This window comes from Elgaria multicarinata, chromosome 14 (assembly GCF_023053635.1).
Source record: "Elgaria multicarinata webbii isolate HBS135686 ecotype San Diego chromosome 14, rElgMul1.1.pri, whole genome shotgun sequence".
NCBI lineage: Eukaryota > Metazoa > Chordata > Lepidosauria > Squamata > Anguidae > Elgaria > Elgaria multicarinata.
This window is the reverse complement of record NC_086184.1, coordinates 994,466-1,017,752: the sequence shown is the minus strand read 5'-3', so window position 1 is coordinate 1,017,752 and position 23,287 is coordinate 994,466. Positions and strand designations below refer to the sequence as shown.

At 56.6% G+C, this 23,287-nt stretch overlaps 3 protein-coding genes across 3 annotated transcripts in view; 2 read left to right on the top strand and 1 right to left on the bottom strand.

Annotated features, from left to right (window-relative positions):
• Nucleotides 1–6,155, top strand: part of SNTB2 (syntrophin beta 2) — a 31,205-nt gene extending 25,050 nt beyond the window's left edge. The window contains exon 7 of the mRNA XM_063141456.1: nucleotides 451–6,155. Coding sequence (XP_062997526.1) covers nucleotides 451–543 — 93 coding nt within the window. The 3' untranslated portion in view covers nucleotides 544–6,155. The remainder of the gene's footprint in view (nucleotides 1–450) is intronic.
• A 2,365-nt stretch (nucleotides 6,156–8,520) lies between these two features.
• On the top strand, nucleotides 8,521–19,202 carry VPS4A (vacuolar protein sorting 4 homolog A). Its single transcript, XM_063141457.1, has 11 exons — nucleotides 8,521–8,597; nucleotides 12,629–12,740; nucleotides 13,465–13,612; nucleotides 14,441–14,502; nucleotides 14,663–14,782; nucleotides 14,872–15,028; nucleotides 15,550–15,698; nucleotides 15,910–15,991; nucleotides 16,670–16,889; nucleotides 17,136–17,276; nucleotides 17,622–19,202. Exons 1-11 carry the CDS (start codon nucleotides 8,577–8,579, stop codon nucleotides 17,721–17,723), a joined length of 1,314 nt encoding a protein of 437 aa, XP_062997527.1. The 5' UTR covers nucleotides 8,521–8,576; the 3' UTR covers nucleotides 17,724–19,202.
• On the bottom strand, nucleotides 19,196–21,559 carry PDF (peptide deformylase, mitochondrial). Its single transcript, XM_063141462.1, has 2 exons — nucleotides 20,956–21,559; nucleotides 19,196–20,218 (listed from the first exon to the last, which is right to left on the bottom strand). Exons 1-2 carry the CDS (start codon nucleotides 21,533–21,535, stop codon nucleotides 20,061–20,063), a joined length of 738 nt encoding a protein of 245 aa, XP_062997532.1. The 5' UTR covers nucleotides 21,536–21,559; the 3' UTR covers nucleotides 19,196–20,060.
• Between the last annotated feature and the right edge of the window lie 1,728 nt (nucleotides 21,560–23,287).

Here is a 23,287-nt window from a genome sequence, read left to right as displayed (position 1 = left end):
GCACCACTGAGAACATGAGAAGAGCTGTGCTGGATCAGGCTGGGGGGGGGGGTCCCATATCCTCCTTCCCCCAGTGGCCAGACAGATGCCTCTCAGAAGCCCACAGGTGGGAGATGAGGGCATCAGCCATCCCACTGGCTGGTATTCAGTGGGGTACGCTGCCCCTGAGCATGGGGGCTCTGTTTTGTGGTAGACATACTATTATTTATTGCACTTACATACCACCCCATAGCTGAAGCTCTCTGGGCGGTTTACAAATTCCTGGAGGCCAGAGGTTCCACCCTCCTCCCCCCACTCCGTTGTGGGCTGACCCTGAATGCTCTGCAATGCTACACATGTCAGTACGGCCATTGCAAGGCTAGAGGTGGGCAGCTGGAGAGGTCTCCCCTTCTGCGCGTGAGCCAAGGGCTGACCCGCCCGCGTCTTGGGCCGCTGCTTCTTCCCCCACAGACGCTGGAGCTGCACTCCTGCCCCAAGCCCATCGTGTTCGTGCTGCACACGTTCTTGTCGGCCAAAGTGACCCGCCTGGGGCTGCTCGTGTAGAGGCTGCCGGACGTCGGCCGCGGCACAGAAGATGGCCCAGGTCCCGCCTTCGCCCCGTTGGCGCCCTCCTGCTCCAGCACCAGTGCCTTGACTAGGACTCGTGAGCAGCAGCGGCGGTGGCAGCCTTTTGGACGCTTCAGCACGGGAAGGGCTTTGCCACTGCTGCCGCCGCCCTTACAGGTTCTGCCTTCCCAGGAGAGCAACGGCCGACGGAGGAGGAGTCGGAGTCGGCCCGTGCAGTCATGGCTGCTGCACGACAGTCGCCCCTGCAGCCCTGCTCCCTTGGAGCTTAGCATAGCGCTGGGAAGCCCACCGGTGTCTTCTTGACACTTGAGTCCCTTGCCATGGGGACAGCTGGTGGGGGGGCAGCTCCTGGCTTGGGACATTACGAAAGCCATTTCCTTTTCCCTGTATCAAGCTCACCAAGTGTGCCTTTTGGTGGCAGAAGAAAGAGGGCAGCGTCTGTGGCGGCAGGGAGCAGGGCACAAGCTATGCCTGCGTGGGGCTCCCGGACAGAAGCATCGTGGGACAGCTTCCTGGCATCTTTCACAGCTTCCCCCCCCCCCCCCGCCAAAAGAAGCCTGGAAGCCACAACTCTCCCTGCTCCTCTGCTCCTTTTGTCCTGGGATTTGTGGGGCTCGGAGGGCAGGTCTCCGCTCAGCCTGGCATGCTGGCCGGCCTTCCCCAACCTGGTGCCTTCCAGATGTCTTGGACTACAACTCCCAGTAGCTGGAGCGGGCCAACTTGGAGAAGGCTGGTGTAAGCACTCGGGGGTGGGGGTGACAGCAAGCAGGCATTGGGAGCTCTCTTCTTTATTATTTTCTTTCAGAGGCCAGCAAAAGAGGCGGGTTCCACTTAGCTCTGGGTTTGTGGCCTTTTTGTGTGATGGGTCGGGGAGCCGTGGGTTCCTTCCCAGGGGTGGGGAGCACCCTAAGATCCTTCCTTTCCCACAGCATAGCACCTGAGGCTTGGGCACTGTGGAACCTGAAGGCCTCCCGCCCCCAGGCCTGTGGGGAAGAGTCACCTCCTCGGATCAAGGAGCCTCCCAGATGCTGAGCAAGGCCTACAGCGGGGGCCGCCGCCCCCTCCTCCTTCCCCTCTTCAGGATCCCATAGCCCTCCTGCTTTCCTTCATGTCCCTCGTTTCAGACCCAGGCCTGCCGACTCCGTGGCCCAGCTGCCCCATTTCCTCCCTTTTCCGTCATGGTCCCTGGGGAGCGGTCTCTGGGCCCATGTGGCCTCAGAAGATGCAGGCCCAGGTCCCGTGAGCCTCGTTGGCTGGGATGTCCGGGGCTGCCCTGCGGTGAGGAGACACTCTGCCTGCGGGAGTGGGCCATGTCCACGCTTCAGACCTCAAGTGGGCGGGAGGACGGTGGCCTCTGCCTTAAGCCCCGAGACTTTGTGCTGTGAGGGGGGAACCGCTAGGTGTTCTCTGCTCCTCAGTGGGCTGCATGGGGGATGATGGGGATTTGTGTTCTAACCCATCTGGAGGCTGCCAGGTTGGGGAAAGCTGGTCTGGGCCGCCCAGGGGGCAAGCCTGGTGGGTTGACTGGGAGGTGAAGGGGTCCCTTTCGTGGTTCCGCCTCGGAGCTAAGCCTTAAAGTGAGACACACGCTCTCCTTCCTCCTTGCCCTGGCAGGTGGGTTGGGGGAATGCGTGACGATTCAGTGGGCACAGAGTCTTGTTCAAAGAAGCTTCCTTTCTAGTGTGCAAGGCTGCCCCCAGGCCACGCTCACACGCTGATCTTCACTGTCACAAGGACTAGAATCTTCATTTTTAAATCTGTGGCATCACATAGCACGCAGCCCTGCCTTTTAGGCCAACAAGCCTATTTGCTTCAGGGCTTCTCTTCCCCAAGCTGGTGCCTCCCTGATGCACTGGGCTACATAGTTGTCTGTAGGATTTATGGGAGTTGTAGTCCAGCACATCTGAAGGGGGAGGGTATCAGATCAAGGAACGCTGCCGGCAGGGTGTCTGGGCGGGGGTGTTGTGGGCGCGGAGAGGCGTTGGGATTAGGGTTCCAGTGAAGAGGTTTAAAGACGGTAGGAAGCATTTTCCACGCATGGGACTGAGCTCAGATGTTGCTTTCAGTTTGGTAACTCAGCGGCCTTTTGTCAAAGCTTTTTTGTGGGCAGGTGGGGGTGCGGGTGGCCTCTTCTTCCCTGGTCCGTATTGTAGACCCTTGAGGACACCCTGACTTGAGGCAGGCTTTATATGTTCCAAAAAGAGCTCCCTTACCCGGTGGGGTGGGGTGGGGGATGGAGATAGCCCAAAGGTCCAAGTCACGCTTGGCCTGCCAGGTGGCCACAGAGCAGAGTTTGCAGAGAGCCGGGGACTGGGCGGGTGTCAGCTGCTGGCAACTTTTAAGAAGATGCAGCGGCAGGTAAACATCCTCTGTGTTGAAGACCTTCGGGCAGTAACAGGCAAAATGTTTGCATAGCGATGGCTCTTACATCAAGCCGCCTTCCCCAGCCTGCTTTGGCCCAGGAGTCTAATCGTGGCCCCTGGCCAATGGTCACGCCAGCTGCAGCTGATGGGAGATCCGGTCATGAGATCCAGAGGGCTCCAGCTTGGAGAAGGCTGGCATAACAGCATGCTGGATTCTGCACCCAAAATTCCTGAGATCTGCTGTCAAGCTACATGTGCAGTTTTTTTTACATGGCCTTTGCAAATTTGGTTTTTTGGGGGGTCAACTTCTGAGAGATGCATTGTAGACTGAAGGTCAAAAGAAAAAGAGAATGGAAAGTGTGTGGTAGCATTTGTGAGGGGTGGGAGGCATGGAGCCATTGGAGGAGGGGCACTGGAACCCCTGTCCAAGGGCCTCGGCATTCATTCCTTTGTTCCGTAACACCTTGAGCCATGAGGACTAGAAACCTAAGCAGAATTGAGTTTTATAATTAGGCAAACAACTGTTCTTGTGTCCCCAGGTAGTTCCACAGGACAAGAGTGCATTTAATTTAGAGCTGCATTCTCCAACCAGGCACCCTCCAGATGTGTTAAGACTGAAATTCCCAGCTGCTGGGAGTTGTGGTCCAACATCTGGAAGATGCTAGGTTAGAGGAGGCTGATTTAGGGTGCATGTGTGAGAGAGGTGAGCAGAGGACTTGGGTCACATTAGCTTCATTTCATTTCATTTCATTTCTTGCATTTTTATACCGCCCAATAGCTAAAGCTCTCTGGGGGGTTACAAAAATGAAAACTACAATATTCAGCAATATACTAAACAATGGTATCACAATAATATTCAAAAGTATACTAAATACAAGTTTACAGCAAAACAGAGCAGATAAGGGGGGGAATAACTTGGTTGGAATGTTTCTCCTCCTGAAGCAGCACCTCTCAAACTTCAGGTCCCACCTTGCTTTTAAAGTCTCCAGGTGTGTGGGGGGGGGGGGAGCAGGTGGAACAGCATCCCTTGGTGGAACAAACAGAGTTTCTCCCCCTGAAAGACAGCATGGGACCGAGATGAGGAGGCATTCACATCAGTGGGGGTTGTGTTCTGATTTTGTTTCCATAATCCAACATTTGCAAGATCTTCCCTACAGAGTTGGGCTGATGCAAAGTTATCCTATGAAAAAGTACTCCTTTCTGAGGAACTTCCCAAACAGCTAGTGGTCCTGATCTTACTAGTAAGTCATGTATCTGCTTGTTGCAGACCTCAAGGTATGAACCTGCAATAGCACAATGCTTCAGCATTAACCAAGGGCTGAGTGTGAAAATCCAGGAGAGTTTAAGGCTGCTGCGTCCTCAGTCAGCCTTTGTGTCTGCCAAAAGCTAAGTGCAAGCAGGAATCAGATCCCTTGCGGCCTCTTCTCTAGCTTAAAGCCTCCTGCAGCAGTAAAGGCAGCAGAACAACCAGAGCACAATTGTCCATGCATTTGAAAGAGGCAAAGTGTGTCTCTGGACATGAGCAAAGGGCTGTTCAGCCGGTGCCTGGAGGAGGGAATCTTCCTAGCAGAGCTGTTCAGCACTGGAATGGCTGCCTCAGGAGGGGGTGGGAATCTCCTTTGCTCGAGGTATTTAAGAGGCGGCTGGGTGGCCGCCTAACAGGGATGCTGTGGCTGCATACTGCACTGAGCAAGGGGTTGGACTAGATGACCTCTGAGCCGCTTCCAGCTCTGACGCTGCCATTCATTTCATGGGCCTTCTGTGCCAGGCAACAAAAATGTTCTGTGGCATTTTTGTCCACAGTAGGTCCCGGGGTGTGTGAAACTGGCACCCAGGTTTTCGTTGCCAGATGTTTCTAATCAGCCAGACCAGCAAATTGGCTTCAGTCCTTGTTCAGGGAATGTCTCCACGTGGAGAGCTGTGGTTTCTGACGCTGTGTGTTAAAAAAGGAACTTTTATTTGTTCTGGACACATTTCCTCTTTGGGGAGAGCTCCCACACCCCACAAATACCACCTTCAGTTCTGTGCCTGGTTTTTTCATCGTGAGGCCATTGGTTGGATTTTCCACATTTGTGTCCGTACATGAACCCAACCCAGGCTGTATTTGGGGTTAGTGGCGCTGGGAGCTGGAACAGTCCCTTGGACTTGCTTGAACTGTTCCGGGTTCCCCGTGCGGTGTTGCACTTGTGTGACTTTTGGGAACCACCGCAGCATTTCAGCCGAAAGCCCCAGCACCCGCAAGGTCAAGGCTGTGATGCCCCAGAGATCACTTTTGTCATCTTTGGCTGCTGCTGTGTCTTTGGGGAAACGCCTGTGAGGAGGGCATCAACAGAGCTGTTTAAAGCCTGCTCTGATGTCAGAGTCCTGGGTGACCTTGCGTAAAACAAGCCGAGCTTTTAAAAATAAAAAGTTTAAAAACCAGCAGGAGGCTAGGACGTGTAACTTGGGAGTCAAGGTCTCACTCTGCACACTTTTCTAAGTAGCACTTTTTCTTCCCCCAAGTTGTATTGTGCTGGGTTTCTGCAGCTGCGAGGATTCCCTTAAATTGGGGGGGTTACAGTTTTTAAACTTAAAAGTTTTCAGTGATGATTCTAATCCCCCAGCCCCACAGGATCTCTGGTTTTCTTTGTTCTGTGGCTGGGATTGGTCAGCTTCAGGGTTTCCCATCTGCTACTAGACTCAGTCAGGAGTTTACAATCTGGGCAAAATGCAACTTTACAGGCCCAAAGTGCCAAAGAGGAGACTTCCTTGTAAGATCTCTCGAAGAAATTTGCACAGAAACCACTACAAATAAATGTCTGTGTTTCTGCTGTGCAGGCTTGTATGTGTGCGTGCGCGTGCTGTTTGATATAATCTCACCTTGAGTATTAAGGCACAGTAATACTGCCACAAACAATCTAAAATGTACAACCGACTTTATTTTTGTATTCTTTGTAAATGATATTTATACAAGAAGGAGTTCTTTTTTTCCTGAGGTTTTTTAATCTCAAATCATTGGAGTCTCCAGGTTACTGAATTCACGTAAACCAAGCGGTGACGTCTGAGCAGCGTTTGGTCTTCACAAGCAAAGGAGTTCTCTGTGCGCTAGAGGACACATGGACACCCTCCAGCCCTTGAGTTACATGCTAACTGTGTAGTATTGTACATTACAATGGGAAGGTGACCAAGGGCAAGTGTAACTTTTACATTGTGTATAATTAAAGGTGTTGATGCTTTTAGTTTTAATTCATTGCCTTCTGTCTGTGGGGGGGTGGGGGGGTGGAGGGATGCTGACCTTTCAAAATGGAGGGGAGAGAAGCCATACGGTGCTTGTTGCTATGGATTAGGCATTGCTTGTGAACTTTCCCCAAATCTCTGCTAGTCAGTGAGATCCTGGAATGATGAAGGGAAAATAGACTCACGGGCAAAGTGGCTGCCCTGCGTAGGGGAGGGAGGACCTTCCTTCCTTCCCATCTACCTCTGAGGCCTGGCTTTGAATTGCTGGGATGGAGTTCATTTCACCCTTCTCCAACCTGATGCCCTCCAGGTATGTTAGACTACAACCTTGTTGGTGTTGCAGCGGGCACCAAGATGGGGGAGGCTGTTTACACTATGCTTTTAATGCTAGAGAATCCACCTCCTTTAATGCAAACAGCTTGCATCTAAAAATAAGATAAATCAGCCTTCCAAAGCACGGCAGGTATGTTTTGACCCTAGACAATTCAGCTGGGGTCTTCCAGCTTTTTAAGAAGGTGCTGTTTGAGCTGTCTTGGCCAGCTTGGCTTCCAACACAGAGCAAATCTCTGCAATTTAAAGAAATGAAACCGACCCATGTGGTGGCTGTGCTGGGCTAAGTTGTCTTTAGGGACAAACCTAGCTTGATGAAGCCAAGAGCACAAAATCAGTTTCCCCTCTGCAGGAGCATGGAAGACCTGTTAATTCTTCCACTGTTATGGAAAAAAGGTGTGGCACCCTGAAGACTACCACATAACTACATGGCAAATCTTTTCAAGAACAGTCTACTTATTGAATGCAAGAAGTGTAATATTGTGTTACAAGTCTATAAGCACACAAAGTTGTGTGTGTGTGTTGTAAACAGGTCAGAGGGAACTAAAATACAGAAAGTACACAAAATGCTAATTATCTTATTTAGAGGAGCCCTTCGCAAATCCACAGTTGGGTGGTAACACACAAACATCCTTGTATCAGTGAGCTGATTCACACATGTAGTGTGATGCAAAGGAAACCTTTGTTCCTGTACACACACACACACACACACATCAGAGTGAGGTACCGGCAGATGTGCAAAACAATATTTAGGGGGGAACGCTAAAGAGGAACACCCCACAAGGAGCCTGGCATGGAATCCTGAGAGACGGTGGTGGAAGAGACACATATAAAAAGGCTACAAAGAATCTGCACAAACCGTTTTATGGTTTGCTCTGGAGCTATTTTAACATTTCCCCAAGGATGGGAGCTGCCCATAGAAATCAATTTGAATCCAAGGTTTTTATATAGCTGGTACTGAGCACCAGTTGTTGATTTACCCCTGCTCCAAAACTCAAAAAGGTAGTAGCAAACAATTTTTCTGTTCTTTCTAACTCGGTTCTTATTAAGTGTGGAAGATTTTTAAAACAACAACCTACTAATGCAAATCCCAAAGGGTTTGCTGGAAGTGTTGCAGCTGGGAGAGAGTGGTTTATGGCAGTCCCGAGGTGTAATTCATACAGATTACTGCAAGATTACTGTGTTTTAGAATTTTAAATTTTGTACACTCGTTTTTATCTCAATTTTAGAATTTCTGTAAACCGCCCAGAGAGCTCCAGCTATGGGGGAGGTATATAAGTGTAATAAATAAATAAGTCAGTATCTTTAGCAGTTCACGACAACCTTGTAGTATTGTCCAGTGCTATTAGGAGCTTATAAAGAGCTTCATTATTATCATGGAGGCTCAGGTTCAAATCCCCACTCAGATGCTTGGGCCAGCCTCTCTCTCAGCCTAACCTACCTCACAGGGATGTTGTGAGGGGAAAATAGGATGCGCTTGGCCTGCAGCTCTCAGCATCCCACCTTTAGTTCTGCTGGCTGGGGCTGATGGGCATTGTGAGCCAAAACATCCGGAGGGCCACCAGCCTGCCCCGGTCCCGCATAACAGGAGGGGTGTGTGACAAGCATTGTGCGGGTTTGAGATGGGGACCCTCCGAAAACTCCCTTGCCGGGGGTGGGGGGGGCAGATTCCCTTGTGTGGCCCTGAGGCCCCCCAGATTGCCTCCTTTTTTAAGAGAAAAGCGTTCCCACGGGGCTGGGGGGAGGCATTTTTAGCTGGGGTGGCAGCCGGCCTAGGGGTTCCCTGCCCCAAGGAGGCCCCAGCAGGGGCGGGCAGGCGGGGGCCGCGCGGGTGAGGCCCTGCCCTCTCCGCCGCCGCCGCCCTGGCCCGGCCCTGCTGCTCCTGCGCCTCCTCGCCGCTGTTCCCGCCGCGGCCTGCAGGCGGCAGCGCAGCGCCCATCCCGGCTGTCGTCCGCGGGGCTCCCGTGGCCGCCGCCGCCTCCGTCGCCTCAGCGCAGCCCGGAGCCCCGCTCGGCCCCTCCGCCGCCCTCGCCCTCGCCCTCGCCCTCGCCCCGCTCGCCGCCCCAGCGCCGGCCCCGGCCGTCGGCAGGAGGAGATGCGATGACAACGACCGCCCTGCAGGTACCGCCGCCGCCGCCGCCGCCGGGCTGCCCAACTACGCCAGGCCCCGGCTTTGCGGCCTAGTGGGGCGGGCCCGGCCTCTCCGAGGGCCCCCTAACAGCCAGGCGGGGGGGGGAGGAGGAGGAGGGAGACCCCCCCACACACACACACTGACTCTTGGCTCCTGTGGGGCTGCGAAGGGGCCCCTCGCCCGCTTCTGCCCTCCCACCGGAGGAGAAGGAGGGAGGCCGTGGGTGCCATCGGTATATGCTAATTACATGTCATGGTGAGCTTGGGTCGTGGGCTGGCCATGAGGGGGGAGAAGCGGCCCCCATCCATCGGGGGTTGGGGGGGTGGGAGGGGTCGCGTATATCCAGCCTGGGGGGTGGGGGTGGGTTTCCTGGCTGGTCGCCGATGGGGCGGGGGAGGCCAGGTTCACACACACACACACACCCTTACCTTGATGCCGGCTTCTTTAATCCGGATTAAGCGCCCCCCCCCCCCGGTTGCTGCTTTGTGCCCCGTGGTTTCCTATCGCCCCACCTCAGGGGAAAAAGGCAAAGGACCAGGCTCGCTCCCGCCCCCGTGTCATTTTGCTCGGCTACTGCTTAATCCAGGTGTGGGCAATTTGCGGCCCTCCAGGTAATTGGGCCTACAACTCCCATTTGCACCAGCCGGCGTCGCCCATGGTGAGGCACGATGGGAGTTGTAGGCGAAAACATCTGGACGCCCACAAGTTGCCCACCCCTGGAATCCCCTCTGGTTGGGGAAACACCCCCACCCACCCCCACACACACCTGTCCACTCTCGGCCACAAAACCAGCCTGCGTCTCTTACTACTCTTATTGTAGATTATTAACATTTATATCTGGCCTTGTTTGCTAAGAAGCCATGGAGGCGGAGTAGAACAATTTGAAACCGTAAAACCTCAACAATTAAAATAAAATAAAGTAAGAGCCTTGAGACAGTAGCAAAACCTGAAGAGAGCTGCGTAATTGAAAAGGCTAAATTTAAAAAGACGTGTCTTCTTCACACCTCCTTCCTCGGGCCCAGAGAGTCAAAAGAGCGCTCCGCTTTGGGGCGTTGTTGTGAGGATGAACTGACTGCCCCTGAGCTCCTTAAAGGAAAAGGTAAACGGGATTATAAATAAATAAATAGACAAATTGGCTGAAAATGGCTAAATCCACAAAGAAGAGGAATAGAGAGAGTCAGGGTGTAGCTTAATCAGGGTCGAGAGATCTGGAATGGGCGCTTTGGCAGGAAAGGCGCCGCTTTTTAGCCCCTTACATACACAGGAAAGAAAGGAACCTCTCGTGCAAGCACTGAGTCATTGCTGACTCTTGGAGGGACACCAGCTTTCGCTGACATTTTCTTGGCAGGCCTTATAGTGGGGTGGTTTGCCGTTGCCTTCCCCGGCCGTTATTACCTTTCCCCCAGCTAGCTGGGTACTCATTTTACCGACCTCGGGAGGATGGAAGACTGAGTTGACCCGAGCCGACTGCCTGAAACCAGTTTCCGCTGGGATCGAACTCAGGCCGTGGGAGAAACATACACAAGGCCTCACTAATTTACTCCAGGTTAATGAATGTGGAGTAAACTTCCGCTCTCTGGGATGTCTGGCAATCCTGCATCTGTGTGTGGATGTTTGGTTGCACACCCTGAGCCAGTGGGATTGTGTGAGCAAAAGACAATGTAAACACACCTACCCCAAAACACTCCGGACTACTAGATGTGGAACCAGTTGCTCCTCTACTCCTTTTTAAGGCCCAACCCACCGTGCCCCGTTTGTACTCCCATTTGGGGAGGTGGCTCTCTGATCTCCCTATACTGGTTTATTATTTGTTTATTATTATTTTTAGAGCCTTTGTATAGCACTTCCCATTTTAAAATCCTGAAGCGGTTCACAACGTATTGCAAAACCTCACTGAAAGCATAACAGCATTTAAATAAACTGATGGTTGAGGAAAAGCCAGAGTAAACGAGTATGTTTTTAGTTATTGTCGAAAGCCCATGACCATCGGTGCCTGGCAGTGGGGGTCGTTCCAAAGAGTGGATTCGAACTCAGTTTAATGGTTGCGTGGTCTCTGAGGGTGGGTGGTAGCTATTTCATATGAACACGTGGGTGAGACACTGCATGCAGGGTTTAACACAGATTGGGATTCCCCACAACGTGCGAAAGCAAGTACTGGTAGAATAAGGAAGAAGAGGGAAAGGCCTGTTTATTGCTCTGGATACGACTGTACGCGAAAGGGTGGGGTCAGCGGGTGAAGTCCATGTGAAAGTGTGCTGTTGTCTCATCCCAGGGCAAAGCGGAAGGGAAGGGAAGGGAAGGGTGCTTTGGGACTGGAGCTTGTGAAAGATGCCTGCTGCATTCTGTAGGAAAGTGGTTTTTAATCCTCAGACACTTTTTTGCCAAGGCAAAATGAATAGCATGGCCTTTGTGTAGTTCCCTCCTGCTGCCATTTTACAGATGTGTGAACTGAGGATGAGAACAGGGCTCAGCTCAGCAGGGATCTGAACCTGGACTGCCTCAGGCATTAAGGAGATGTTGACTGTGGGCTGCCCCTGGGTGGCTGCTGTGAAAATTGGACTTTCCAGGGCTGCAAAATCCCAGACCCTTTGCTTTTGAAATCTAATTGGTCTTGAGTATTGCTGGGCTCTAGGTTGCCTGCAGGGGTTTTCAGGTCTGGTTCTCGTCCCCATCAGGGGGTCTTCTGTTCCTCCGGGGCAGGGGCTGGTGCAAAGATCTTTCCCGGCTCCTTCCCAGAGAACCCAGTGGGAGCAAACAGCATTCTGAGGGCACTTTAGCAAAACTGGGAGAGGCGCTCGAGTGTGTGACTCATATCCTGTCTGCGAGAGGTGAAACGGGGCTGGGCTGAGCTCCGCACCCTCTTGGGATACCTGGAGAAGGCTGCACTTCTTTCTATCTTAGAGCAGAGATAGGGCCTTGGAGATGGCATTGTACTACAACTCCCATCATCCCTGGCTTTTGGTCATGCTGACTGAGGCTGGTGGGAGTTGGACTCCAGCAACATCTGGAGGGTGAGAGGTTGCCCGCCTCTGTCTCTGCAGAGACCTTGGGGAGCAGGGTCAGCTGGGTTGGGACTGCACACAAGCAGTTGTGGGCTCTCCCACATTAGAGGCCTTCAAGAGGCAGCTGGACAACCATCTGAGCATTGAGCAGGGAGTTGGACTCCATGGCCTTGTAGGCCCCTTCCAACTCTGCTATTCTATGATTCTCTTGTGCTGCTTTGGGGCCTGGGTGTTCTCACGCCCAAAGTGGGGAGTGACAATCCACAAGGCATTTCCGGTGGGCGAGAGCTCTGTGCCCTACTCCCAACCTGTCCCATGCCCCTTGCAGAATGGCAGCGCGCTCCTGAAGTCTCGGCACCACGTTTTCACTTTGCTTGGGGTGGGTGTGAGTCTTTCAGCTGCTTAGGTGCTACGATTCCATGCACAAACCCATTTGGGGAGCAGCAGAACGAAGTTAAAAGCAGTGTACTGTGCTGGCACGCTCCTTCTGACCTGCCCAGCGTTGGGGTCTCCCCAAAGCATCTAGCAGGTGGGGTGGGGTCTGCCTGTAGGCCACCAGCTGGCTGCCATTGCTGTATAAGAATCTGGAACTTGGACTGATTTGAGTCCGGCGGGCTCTGCTTGAGGCTGCTCTAAGGAGCTTGCTTTCTGGTGGTGATACTGGTTGCAACCTTGGTCAGCAGCTTGTGCACCCCACGGCCAGGGCATGCTTACCACAACCCTGTTCTGCAAGGATAGAAAGCTTGCATGGAAGAAAGCACAGCACAGGCCTCTAAGTTCCAGGAATGGTCCTCATCCAGGATCTCTTCCCCCTTTGTCATTGAGATGGGCAATTAGTCTTATGTGCACCATTTCCTCTTGTGTCATGATTGCTCCACAGAAAATATTTCAAATTCGGAGTGGGGGTGGAGTGCTAGCACCCTGCTTCTAGTTCCCTGGGGAGCCCAGCGCTTTGGATTTTTCAAGCTGTGAGCCCCACGGTTCTGCCATGAAACTTGAGCCAGACATTTTCCTTCCAGAAAGCCATTGATTTGGTCACCAAAGCCACCGAGGAGGATAAAGCAAAGAACTATGAAGAGGCCCTGCGGCTGTACCAGCATGCGGTGGAGTACTTCTTGCACGCCATCAAGTGTGAGTCGGACCGGGGGAGCGTCTCATAGGGCTTTGGGCCAGCTGGCTGCTGAGCCCGACCAGGAGGCATCCCGGAGCCTTCACAAGGACTGTCGCTCAGAGCGGCTCCCTCCTTTGTGAGGATGGCTGTCCGCTAGCTGGCGAAGGCAGTTTTTATTTATTCAGAATGGTTTTCAGGACACCTTTTAGGGCAACTGTTCGGCTGGTCTTGGCAGGAGCCCAGGTGTGGGGTGATGGCAGCAGGAGACGGCAAAGTATTCTAGAGGAAGGGTCCGGGAGGCATTTTGTTCCCTCTCTTTATTAAAACCAGAACTCATGGATCAGCCCAGAGAGCAGCAGTTGCTGCTGGTGGTGGTGGCAGCATCAGGAGAGGACAGTTTTCCCATAAGCCCCTGCTTGGGGGCTTCCCAGAAACACCTGGCTGGCCACTGTTGGCAGCAGGATATTGGCCCAGGTGGACCTTTTCTTGGCGTGACGTTCTTCTAAGCGCTCTGGGGCCTTCCGCCCCCATTCTCTGCTGCTTGCAATGGTTGCCGGCTGCTGGCCACCACCATGCGCAGGGCACGCCTGGGGCAAGCGAAGGTCTCCAGACCAGCTGCTCCACCCCAGACGTTGAAAAGTGCTGCCTCGGCGTCTTGGTGAGGGGGCGCTGGGCGATCCCGGGTCTCTTCCTCTGCCGGCTTGAGAGGAGCCCCTCCTAATCCCACCTCTGTGGCTCTTTCAGACGATGCGCACAGTGACAAGGCCAAGGAAAGCATCCGGGCAAAGTGCGCCCAGTACCTGGACCGGGCCGAGAAGCTGAAGGACTATTTGCGGAACAAGGACAAGCAGAGCAAGAAGCCCGTCAAAGAAGCCCAGAATGACAGCAAAGGGTACGGGGCAAAGGGCTGGATCCCCAGGGGAGGAGCGCGTGGGGAGGTCACGGGGGCGGCCCTGGCTCCACCTGGCTTTCTTGTCTCGGCTCTGTCTTAAAGATGGGACCTGTGTCTCTGTGCAAGTGCAGAGCAACTTCTCGCCCTTACTGCTGAGGCAGGAGGCCGCCGCCTGCGGAACTCTCAGGCGCTGGGCTTGGGGCGCGGGGTGGGGACACCGGTGCCCCTGTCTGGACTCCTGGAGATGCCAGAGCTTGGACCGCCGGCCCTGCACAGCCCACAATCGGCCCCTTTCACATAGAGCTCTGCATTTGGTTCTCTTGCGCTTTTCAAAAGTGGCGCAAGTTCAGCTACAGCTAAGGCAAAACGCAATCAGTTCTAGTCGACGGAAATAAGGGGGCGGGGGAGGGTCAGCTCCTCCACACCAAGAGACAATTCTGTTCCCACAGCAAAGCAGCAAATGTTCATCTCTTAACCCTCCGCCGCCTTGGCCGGGGGATCTGGAGCAGCTCTCTGCTCTGAGAAAGTCCTGCTTGGTCCCACTCCATCTTTGCGGGGCACTGGGTTGGGCCGCAAGTGGCCCTGGCATAGGTGGGATCCTGCCTGGGGCAGAGGCCCTGGAGTTTATGGCTCCACGCGTAAGTGGACGGTGTCCCTCCCTGTGCGCTGCTGAGCTCCAAGAGGAAGCTCTGTCTTTCCCACTCTCCGCACGCACAAGCGGGCGAATAAGCGCCCCTCTCAGGCCTCCCTTGTTGCTGGAGGGGGGGGGGCTGCTCCTGGCTGCCTTGGTGCTATCTGACCCCTGTCGTTCGGTGCCTTCCTCTGCAGGAGCGACAGTGACAGTGAGGGTGACAACCCAGAGAGGAAGAAATTGCAAGAGCAACTGATGGGTAAGGCCTAGCCTGAAGCTGCTGCACGTTCCCTGAAGCCCAGCATGTGGCGGCAGCCTGCTGCCCTGCCCCTCCCCTCCCCTCCCCTCCCCTCCCGGGCAGGCTGGGGTGGGTGGGCGGCTGGCGGTCCCTGCTGAGCAACCTGGCTTTCCCCCTACAGGTGCCATTGTGATGGAGAAGCCCAACGTGCGGTGGAACGATGTGGCTGGGCTGGAGGGAGCCAAGGAGGCGCTCAAGGAAGCCGTCATTCTGCCCATCAAATTCCCCCACTTGTTCACAGGTGAGGCTCCCGGTCTGCCCCTCGCTGTCCCTGGGCACGCTAGCCCTCGCGAGGGACGGGTGAGGCCATCTCCTCTTTCTTCGCGGCAGGTAAGCGCACTCCCTGGCGAGGGATCCTCCTCTTCGGCCCTCCTGGCACCGGGAAGTCCTACCTGGCCAAAGCCGTGGCCACCGAGGCCAGCAACTCCACCTTCTTCTCCATCTCCTCTTCGGACTTGATGTCGAAGTGGCTGGGGGAGAGTGAAAAGTGAGTGGGGCAGGGAGCCGGCCCTCCTCTTGCGCGACGAGGGGCTTGGCCTGGGGCGGGGGGGTCGAGTGCGCCCCTCAGTGGTGGGTGCAGGACAGGAGGGCCAAAAGGGCGGCCCACCAGACCCCCTGCCACGGCCGCTCCTGCACTTCCTGTGCCTTGCTTCTGTCCCATCACCGATCAGACAAGCCAGGAAGGGCCCCCGCTAGCGCTAGCAGGGGAGCTCCTTCTGTTCTCTCTGAGAGATTGCAGGGAAGCAGGGGTTGCTTGTCCCAGCGCCCCCAAAGCAGTTTGGCCCACTAGCAGAACTGGATTTGGGCCCTTTGGGGTCCAAAGCTTGCGCACGTCTGGTGTGGGGGGGGGGGGGAGGTGGGGACTCGTGTTGTGCAAAACCACATCTCCGCGGGGGGCTGGAGGTTGGCCCCGTTTTGCTCTTCTCGTTGGGGCGCTGACCCGCGCGGTGGGCCGGCTTCTGCTGGAAACGGCCCTGAGCCCGCTGCTCTGCCCGGCTTCCCCCTCAGGCTGGTGAAGAACCTCTTTGAGCTGGCCAGGCAGCATAAGCCTTCCATCATCTTCATCGACGAGGTGGACTCCTTGTGCGGCTCCCGCAACGAGAACGAGAGCGAGGCGGCCCGCAGGATCAAGACGGAATTCCTGGTGCAGATGCAGGGTGGGTGGCGGAGAGCGGCGGCAGCGACTCTGCCCATACGCGACCGGTGGGCGGAGGAGACGGAGGGGGCCCGGCCCTGCCCTGCCCTGCCCTGCCCTGCCCTGCCCTGCCTACGGCTCCCTTTAACTTAGCAGCCGGGGCTGGGGGGCGGGCAAAGGGCCGGGAGGGCAGTTGGGACAGCGTGATGATGGGGGCGTTTCCTTCTTGGCAGGCGTGGGCAATGACAATGACGGCACGCTGGTCTTGGGCGCCACGAACATCCCCTGGGTGCTGGATGCGGCCATTCGGCGAAGGTGGGTGCTGAGGGGGGCTTTGCTGGCTTTGGCACGGCCCTGCAGGTGCTCCAGCGGCCCAGGTGGGGAGTCTTGCTGGAGCCCACCGGCGGCCTCCCAAGTGGCAGAGGGGTCCTGGTCTCCGCCCAGGTCCCCTGACGGAAGGGAACCTCCTTTTCCTTTGGCTTAAAACGCTTCTGCCCTGGTGGTAGTTCGCAATGTCATAAACACCGACCATCTATGGAAATGGCAAAACAAAACTACAACCTTTGAAGAGGGTTGTTTTTTTTTAAGGCTTTCAGTTTTAAAATTAAGTTTTTACTTTTCAGATGCTTGTGCTGCTACTGTTCTTTTGCTTTGGTTTTATCCTGTAGCTGTTTTGCGCTAGATTTTATATTGTTTTATTGGACGTAGGTATTTTCTCATTTAAACCTTTATTTTGTGACCTGCCCAGAGATCTTTGCCCATTGAGCGATATAAAAACGTAGTAAATATATATAAAATAAAAACCAAAGCTCAGATTTAAAAACAGCAGTAAAAAAATGAGATTAAAGGGCCGGACTGGAGCAGGGAGAGAAAGGGCCGCTCCCTACGGCCACCTGAGAAGGTGCAGCAGGGCTTTAGCGGGCGAGGCGGGGAAGAGGGAGCCGCTGCCTTCCGCCCGGCTCCTTCAGCGGCCCACGCTTCCTTTGCCCCCAGGTTTGAGAAACGCATTTACATCCCTCTTCCCGAGGAGCCGGCCCGGGCCCAGATGTTTAAGCTGCACCTGGGCAACACGCCCCACAGCCTGACGGAGGCCAACATCCACGAGTTGGCCCAGAAGACGGACGGCTACTCGGGGGCCGACATCAGCATCATTGTGCGCGATGCCCTCATGCAGCCGGTGCGCAAGGTGCAGTCCGCCACGCACTTCAAAAAGGTGAGGGGGCAGCGCTTCCTGCCGAGGCCAGTCCAGGAACGGGGGGGGGGGGGTTTCCCCTCGACAGGCTGGGCAGGGAGGAGTGGCGGAAGGCCCCTGTCCTTCCCGCCACCGGATGTAGCCTCACCTCGCCTCGCCACCGTGCCAGTCCCCCCACCCCCAGCCGGTCCTATGGGGTTAGAGGCTGAGCCAGCCCAGCCCTGCCCTGCCCCCGGGGAATCTGTGACATCCGTGTCCTCCTTGCAGGTCCGGGGCCCATCCCGCACGAGCCCCGGTGTGCTGGTCGATGATCTGCTGACCCCGTGTTCGCCGGGAGATCCTGGGGCCGTGGAAATGACGTGGATGGAGGTGCCTGGGGACAAGCTCCTGGAGCCCGTGGTCTGCATGGTGAGTGGGAGCACAGCCCAATGCCCCCCCCCCCCGCCGCCCCCTCCTCTGAGCCCCGGGGCAGAAATCCATAGTGCAAACGGCCACTGCCTTGGCTCTTCCGAGAGACAGAGGGCAGGGCGAGGCGGTGCATGCTGCCTGGGGATGATGGGAGCGGCAGTCGGCACATGCAGAGGGCCCAAAGTCGAGGGAGGCCGCTGTGTGCAATGCCAGCCTCCAGCTCAGCCTGGCCGTGGGGCCCTTGGGAGTCCCGCTTCCGCTTCCACTGGGGTGGGCGGGGGTGTTCTGCCCCCCCCCAAGAGCTGTGCCCGCCAGCTGAGCCTCCCCCCCTCTCTGTGCCCGCAGTCGGACATGCTGCGCTCGCTGGCCACCACCCGCCCCACCGTCAACTCAGAGGATCTCCTGAAGGTGAAGAAGTTCACGGACGACTTTGGCCAAGAGGGTTAACGTGACGCCCGTGGGGAGCAGTGGTGATGGGGGGGCAGCCGGGGGGGCCGTTGCCACAGCCCTGCGCACCAGAGGCCCTTTGCGCTGACAGGAGACTGTGCCAAGCGGAGGATCACAGCCGGCTTCATACTCTGCCTGTCTCCACTCGGGGAATGGAGGAGGAGGAGGAGGAGGAGGAGGAGATGGTGGAAGGACCCCTGTGGCTCTGCTGGACGACGGACACAGAGGGGACCCGGCCGGCCCAGCCTGGCTCTCCCCATCAGGACATGCCTGCCTTCACGGTTGCTCTTTTTCTTTTTCAATTACTGCTGCTTCGTTTTGTGTTTATACAAATAAAACAGTCCGCCCCCGCCCCCGGCCCTTTTCCTGAGGCCCCGCCCTGCCTGCGTGGAACCGAGGGGCCGTGCTCGCTGCCTGCCGCCCCAAAGGAACGGCTGGACTGGCTCCCCCCAAGCCGTCGCTCGCTTGGGGACGCCTGGGGGGCTGCTACAACGCCAGGCTTGAGCTGAACTTTGAAGAGAAGACCCCCCTCCCCTTCGCTCTCCGTCAGGGAGGGAAGCCCTCCGGACCCCCAGCAAGGCTTTGCAGATGCTCAGGTCCCTAACCTTCCGCCGCTGAGGCCCTGGAGCAGCCACTGTTGCCCAGAGAACCAGGCCAAGCGCTGGCCTCGGGCCTGGCCTCGTTGCCCCCCTTCCACGTGCCCTGGCCGTGTGCGCGTGTTGCAGGAGCTTAGACAGGGGGGGCAGCTGCTGCTGCTGCTGCTTCAAGCCCCTTGGCCGCCATCTCTTCAGTGCTGCCGCAGCTCCTCCCACACCAAGATGGGTTCCTGCAGAGTGACGCATCTGAGCGCTGGTGCATGGAGCTGGTCGGGGCTGAGGGAGACATGCGCACGATCCCGAGGCGGGGGGGCGGGGTAGGAGGATCTGTCCACCCTCCCCATGGCTCCCACACCTCGGCACGCTTGGCTTGTTGGCGCCTCCCTTCTGCAAACGCCTCGTTTCAAAACCCACGCCAGGGCCAGGAGGGGAGTGGGAGGGCCTCTCCCTTTGGATCCCATCAGCCTCGCTGGATGGCTGTTTGCACCACGAAGGAGCCGGGCTGGGGCTGCTCACACAACCACCTCAGCAGGGAGGGGGGGGTTTGCTTCTCGGGAGAGAAAGTGCGGACTTGTAACTTTGCACCAAAGCCATCCCTCTCTCTCTCTCTCTCTCTCTCTCTGGCCCGGGAGCGGCTCGCCTGCCCTTCAGTCTTGTCTTGGTACTACTGAGGGAAGCTGGCTCGGGAGCGCCTGGTGTTTGGCCTCCGGGCACCTTGTGGCCACCTCTGAGAACCTCTAGCTGTCAATGGGTGGGGCGGGGGGCGATTGCCAGCTCAGCTGCCCACCCTTTCTGATCACGTGTAGATAATTTTGAGTTGATTCCTGTGTGGGGAAGGAGACAATATGTGGAAAAATAAAGTGTTGGAAAAGAGGGTTTGAAACTCTTTGCCTTTTTATACATTTGATTTCCTCAGGGGTCACATACAATCTTAGGACTTGTTCCATCAAGGGAAACTGATCTCAGCCAGTGAAAACGTTTTGCCCACCCACCCCAAAAAACTGTGTGTGTGTGTGTGTGTGCGTGTGTGTGTGCGGAGGAGGCCTTTACACAGGGTTTTTTGGGTGGGGGTGAATCAGAGGAAGCCTCTCGTTGCTTCTGTGAATTCTGCCCAGGAAACTAGGCCAAGCACCGACCTGTTGCACGGCTCTCTCTACACCAGAGAAGGGGTCCAAGCGAGCCTCTGAACAGCTGTAAATCTGCCGTTTGTTTTTCAAATGCGTTTTGGCTGCCTTTTGGGGTGCAGCCCCCAGAGGTAGCTGTTCACCGGAGGCAGGAGCTGGATTGGAGGAGCTTGCTTTTCCTCCTCGTGCCTCAGCCCGTATAGGAGCCGGAGGCGGCGTCCATATTTTTCCAGGTTCCAATTCCCAGGACTAGACGAGCCATCTTGCTGCCTTGGGAGGCTACTCTGCAGCGTGCATGAGACGCACCACCGAGACCTTGCAGGCTGCTGGGATGAACCGCTCAGCAGCTGCTGCCTCGCTCGCAAACTCTGGCCGCGCCAAGCGTGTTCGGTGGTTGCCGGCATAGCTGGTCCTGTCCTGCCACTGCTGCTCAAGGACCCGCGAAAGGAAGGGCGCAGCACGAGGGAGGCCCGCACCCGTCCCATAGGAGGAAGCAGCAGCAGCAGCACAAAAGAAGTCCTGTCTCCCTGCAGCTGGCTCTTTCACAGGGACAGACGGGTCGATCAGCCACAGGGAAAAGGCAGCCTCCCTTCCCCGAACCCACACCCAGGAGGGCTTCACTCAAGCAACTCCGCCCATCGCGCGTTGACGAACGTCTTGCTCTCCATCTTGTCAATGTACAGCACTCCCTGCAGGTGGTCCATCTCATGCTGGACGATGCGAGCCGCCCATCCGCTCGCCTGCCAGGTCGCCTGCTGCCCAGTTTCATCCAGACCTGTGAGGAGGAAGAGCAGCTCCAATGAGAAATGCAACTCGTGGCTCCTGCTGTCCTCTGGACCTTTTGCCTCGGGCTGCGTGTGACGGAACGTGCCCCCTTCCCCCCCCACCACCACTGCAGAGGGAGGCACTGGGAATGCTTAAATGAGAAAAGCGTGGGGCAGAAAATATCCACCTGGCCCTTCGCTGGCAGTTGATAAAAACCAGGTGTAGCTCCTTAAATTCTGCCAGAAATAACAGGAGAGATTTAGAAAAGCGACCACAGCAGGCAAGCAGAGATGGGTGGGAGAAGACGCCACTCCCTCGTGTTCTCCCAAGGCCACTTTCAACACATGCAGCCCTGAACGTTTTCTCTTGCAGCTGCCCCCACCGGTGGTCACACCACATGCCAGGGAAGCAGCCCAGGTCTCTTTGCCCCAAAGTCATCTCCTGTTCGAAAATACCCCTCTGGATTCGCTTGACCAGTTCACAGTGAGGAGGGGGAGAGGAGGCTTGGAGCACGCTTGGAGAAACCTGGCGTGTGTCAGGTGCACCCACACAACTGAGACTGGCATAACCAAGACCCCCTTCTTGCTCCCTCTATTCCCGCCCCCCTTGCAGTGTCGAAGCGAGAGCCAGGAGCGAATCCACAAGCCCTTGGAAGGCCCCATGCCTGACTCCAGAGCTGCTGCCGCCGCCGCCACTGTCTCCCAGCCGAGGCCCGAGCGCCGGTTCAAGTGCCAAGGGCCGGCTCACCTGAGACCTGCACAGCCAGGTATCTGGCGACGCAAGCAGAGAAACCGCTGATGCTCTCGCAGCCCTCGGGGAAGGAGGCCAGCTGGGAGTCGAGCACCCTCATGGTCGGGTTCACGAAGACGCGCAGGGGGAAGGGGGCCAGCTGGCGGGCCTGGCGGATGCTGGGGGGGATCTCCTCACACAGCCCCTCGGGGTACTCGGCCACAAAGACCTGCAGGGGCACGCCCACTTGGGGAGCGCTGAGGGCCACGCACCGCTGTTTCCTCATCACGCGCACCAGCGTCTGGATGAGGGCCTGCACCTCGCCTCCGGCGATCCGCTCAGGCTCCACGGGGGCCGCGAGAGAGCGCAGAATCGGGTCCCCCACTCGGCAGATGTGGCTGTAGGGCGGAGTGGGCGGCTTCAGGACTTTGCGCCGCAGGTATTGCCAATAGCTGCGCTCCTTCACTGGCAGCGTCGAGGTGGCACGGGCACCCCTTTGGCAGCCCATAAGGCCGGCTGCGGGAGCCCAAGCGGCCCTGCTCCGGCAGGCGCTGTCCAGCACACAGGCCAGGCTTCGCCTCAGCTGAGAAACCGCCATGACTGCCTCAGCCGCTGCGTCAGCCGCCCCCCTGTCCACAAAACAAAGACAGAGCAATCAGCGAGGTAATCGGTGCGGCCTGCACATGCCAGGGCCTGCGTGGAGGAGAGGATTTCTCCAGGGTTCTGGTGCTGGATGTCCAGAGCTGCAGGCAGCAAAAGCTCACTTGTCTGCAAAGCAGGACAGGAGGCTTGCAAGATTCGCCACAGCTGTGGAAGCTCACCCCTGCAGCAGCAAGGCCCAGGTGGGCTGCACTAAAACGGGCTGCACCGCCTCAGCGTCGACGGGAGGGAAGCACATTTCTGTATTCCTCCCCCGCTGGCTTTGTCATGATATTTTCTCAGATTGAAATCCTGCCTGCCTGCCTGCCTGCCTTTCTGGCAGCTCAATGCAGCATAGAGGGTGCCTTCCCACCCACTCACCCACCCACCATGGGATCCACCCAACAGCTCTGCGAGGTGGCTGGATGCGCAGGGCTGGCAGTGAACCCCAGAAGCATAGAATAGCGGAGTTGGAAGGGGCCTCTAAGGCCACCCAGTCCAACCTCCTGAGGTTCAATGCAGGAATCCACCCTAAAGCATATCTGACCGATGGTTGTCCAGCTGCCTCTTGAAGGCCTCTAGTGTGGGAGAGCCCACAACCTCCCTAGGTCACTGGTTCCATTGTCGTACTTCTCTAATAGTCAGGAAGTTTTTCCTGATGTCCAGCTGGAATCTGGCTTCCTTTAACTTGAGCCCCTTATTCCGCGTCCTGCACTCTGGGAGGATCGAGAAGAGATCCTGGCCCTCCTCTGTGGGACTCTAACGCGGCCTTCCCCAACATGGCGCCCCCCAGGTGTGTTGGGCTGGGCTCGGTGGGCGTCAGGCAGCTGCCCCGCCGCACTCTGGGCGGGCAAAGGGCGGCCACTCCGGGGCTGCTCTGGAAAGTCGTCCTGCAGAAGCGGCGCCTCCGCTCGCCCTAACCTGCCCCCTCCCTGGCTGCCCGGGCCTCACCTCGCTCCCGCTCTCAGGCTGCCACCGCACTACCCGGCCGGATGCAGGCAGCACGTGAAGCCTGGGGAAGCGGAAGTGCGCGCGGATGCTGGGAAACGTAGTTCTCCAGCGCTCCCCCCAGTGGCGGGACGCGGCCCTGCAGGCGCCCTTTCACCGGCTCGTTCTGTGCTCGGCAGGATGGGGCGCAGCAGCGGAGGCAGGAAAGGGCCCCGTCCTCCGTCCGTCTCCTGGCCTCGCCTCGTCCTGGTGCCTCGGGCGGAGCCCCCACCCCACCCCACCCCACCCCACCCCCGCCCGGCTTCCACGTGCAACCTCCCTGCAGACCCAGGGCGATGGCTGGGCTTCCACCCCAGCTGGTTGCCTGCCCAGTAGCCCCCGCCTCCTCATTTTACACCTGGCAGAGAGGGGCGCAATGACGGCCCTTTGGGCAATCCCAGGTCATCCACCGTCCACCCTGCTTACCCCCGCCCCACCCCCAACACACACATTGGGCTGAACTCTTTGCTCCAGAATTCATTTTCAGGACCACTCAAAAGCTTGCACACCCGAAAGACAGTATTGACTTATTTATTTAATTTATTAGACACCTTTCTCAAAGGCAGAGAGTCAAGGCATTTTACAGCAGGGATTAAAGCATACCCCAAATTTAAGGCGTCTGACAACGATTAAAACATACAAAGAAGTTAAAACAATTTAAATATCTTATTGCAGCTGTTGATTTTTTATTTTATTTTTTTACTTCTTCTCTAAGTAAGCCAAG

What these genes read in the sequence shown, in the direction of transcription:
- VPS4A (XM_063141457.1), top strand. Translation starts at nt 8,577, where the DNA reads ATGACAACGACCGCCCTGCAG. An exon ending in CTTCTTGCACGCCATCAAGT is followed by an intron (nt 12,741 to 13,464) that starts GTGAGTCGGACC and finishes TGGCTCTTTCAG; the next exon opens with ACGATGCGCACAGTGACAAG. An exon ending in TGGCTGGGGGAGAGTGAAAA is followed by an intron (nt 15,029 to 15,549) that starts GTGAGTGGGGCA and finishes CTTCCCCCTCAG; the next exon opens with GCTGGTGAAGAACCTCTTTG.
- PDF (XM_063141462.1), bottom strand. Translation starts at nt 21,535, where the DNA reads ATGGCGGTTTCTCAGCTGAGGCGAAGCCTGGCCTGTGTGCTGGACAGC. An exon ending in CCTGGCTGTGCAGGTCTCAG is followed by an intron (nt 20,219 to 20,955) that starts GTGAGCCGGCCC and finishes TCCTCCTCACAG; the next exon opens with GTCTGGATGAAACTGGGCAG.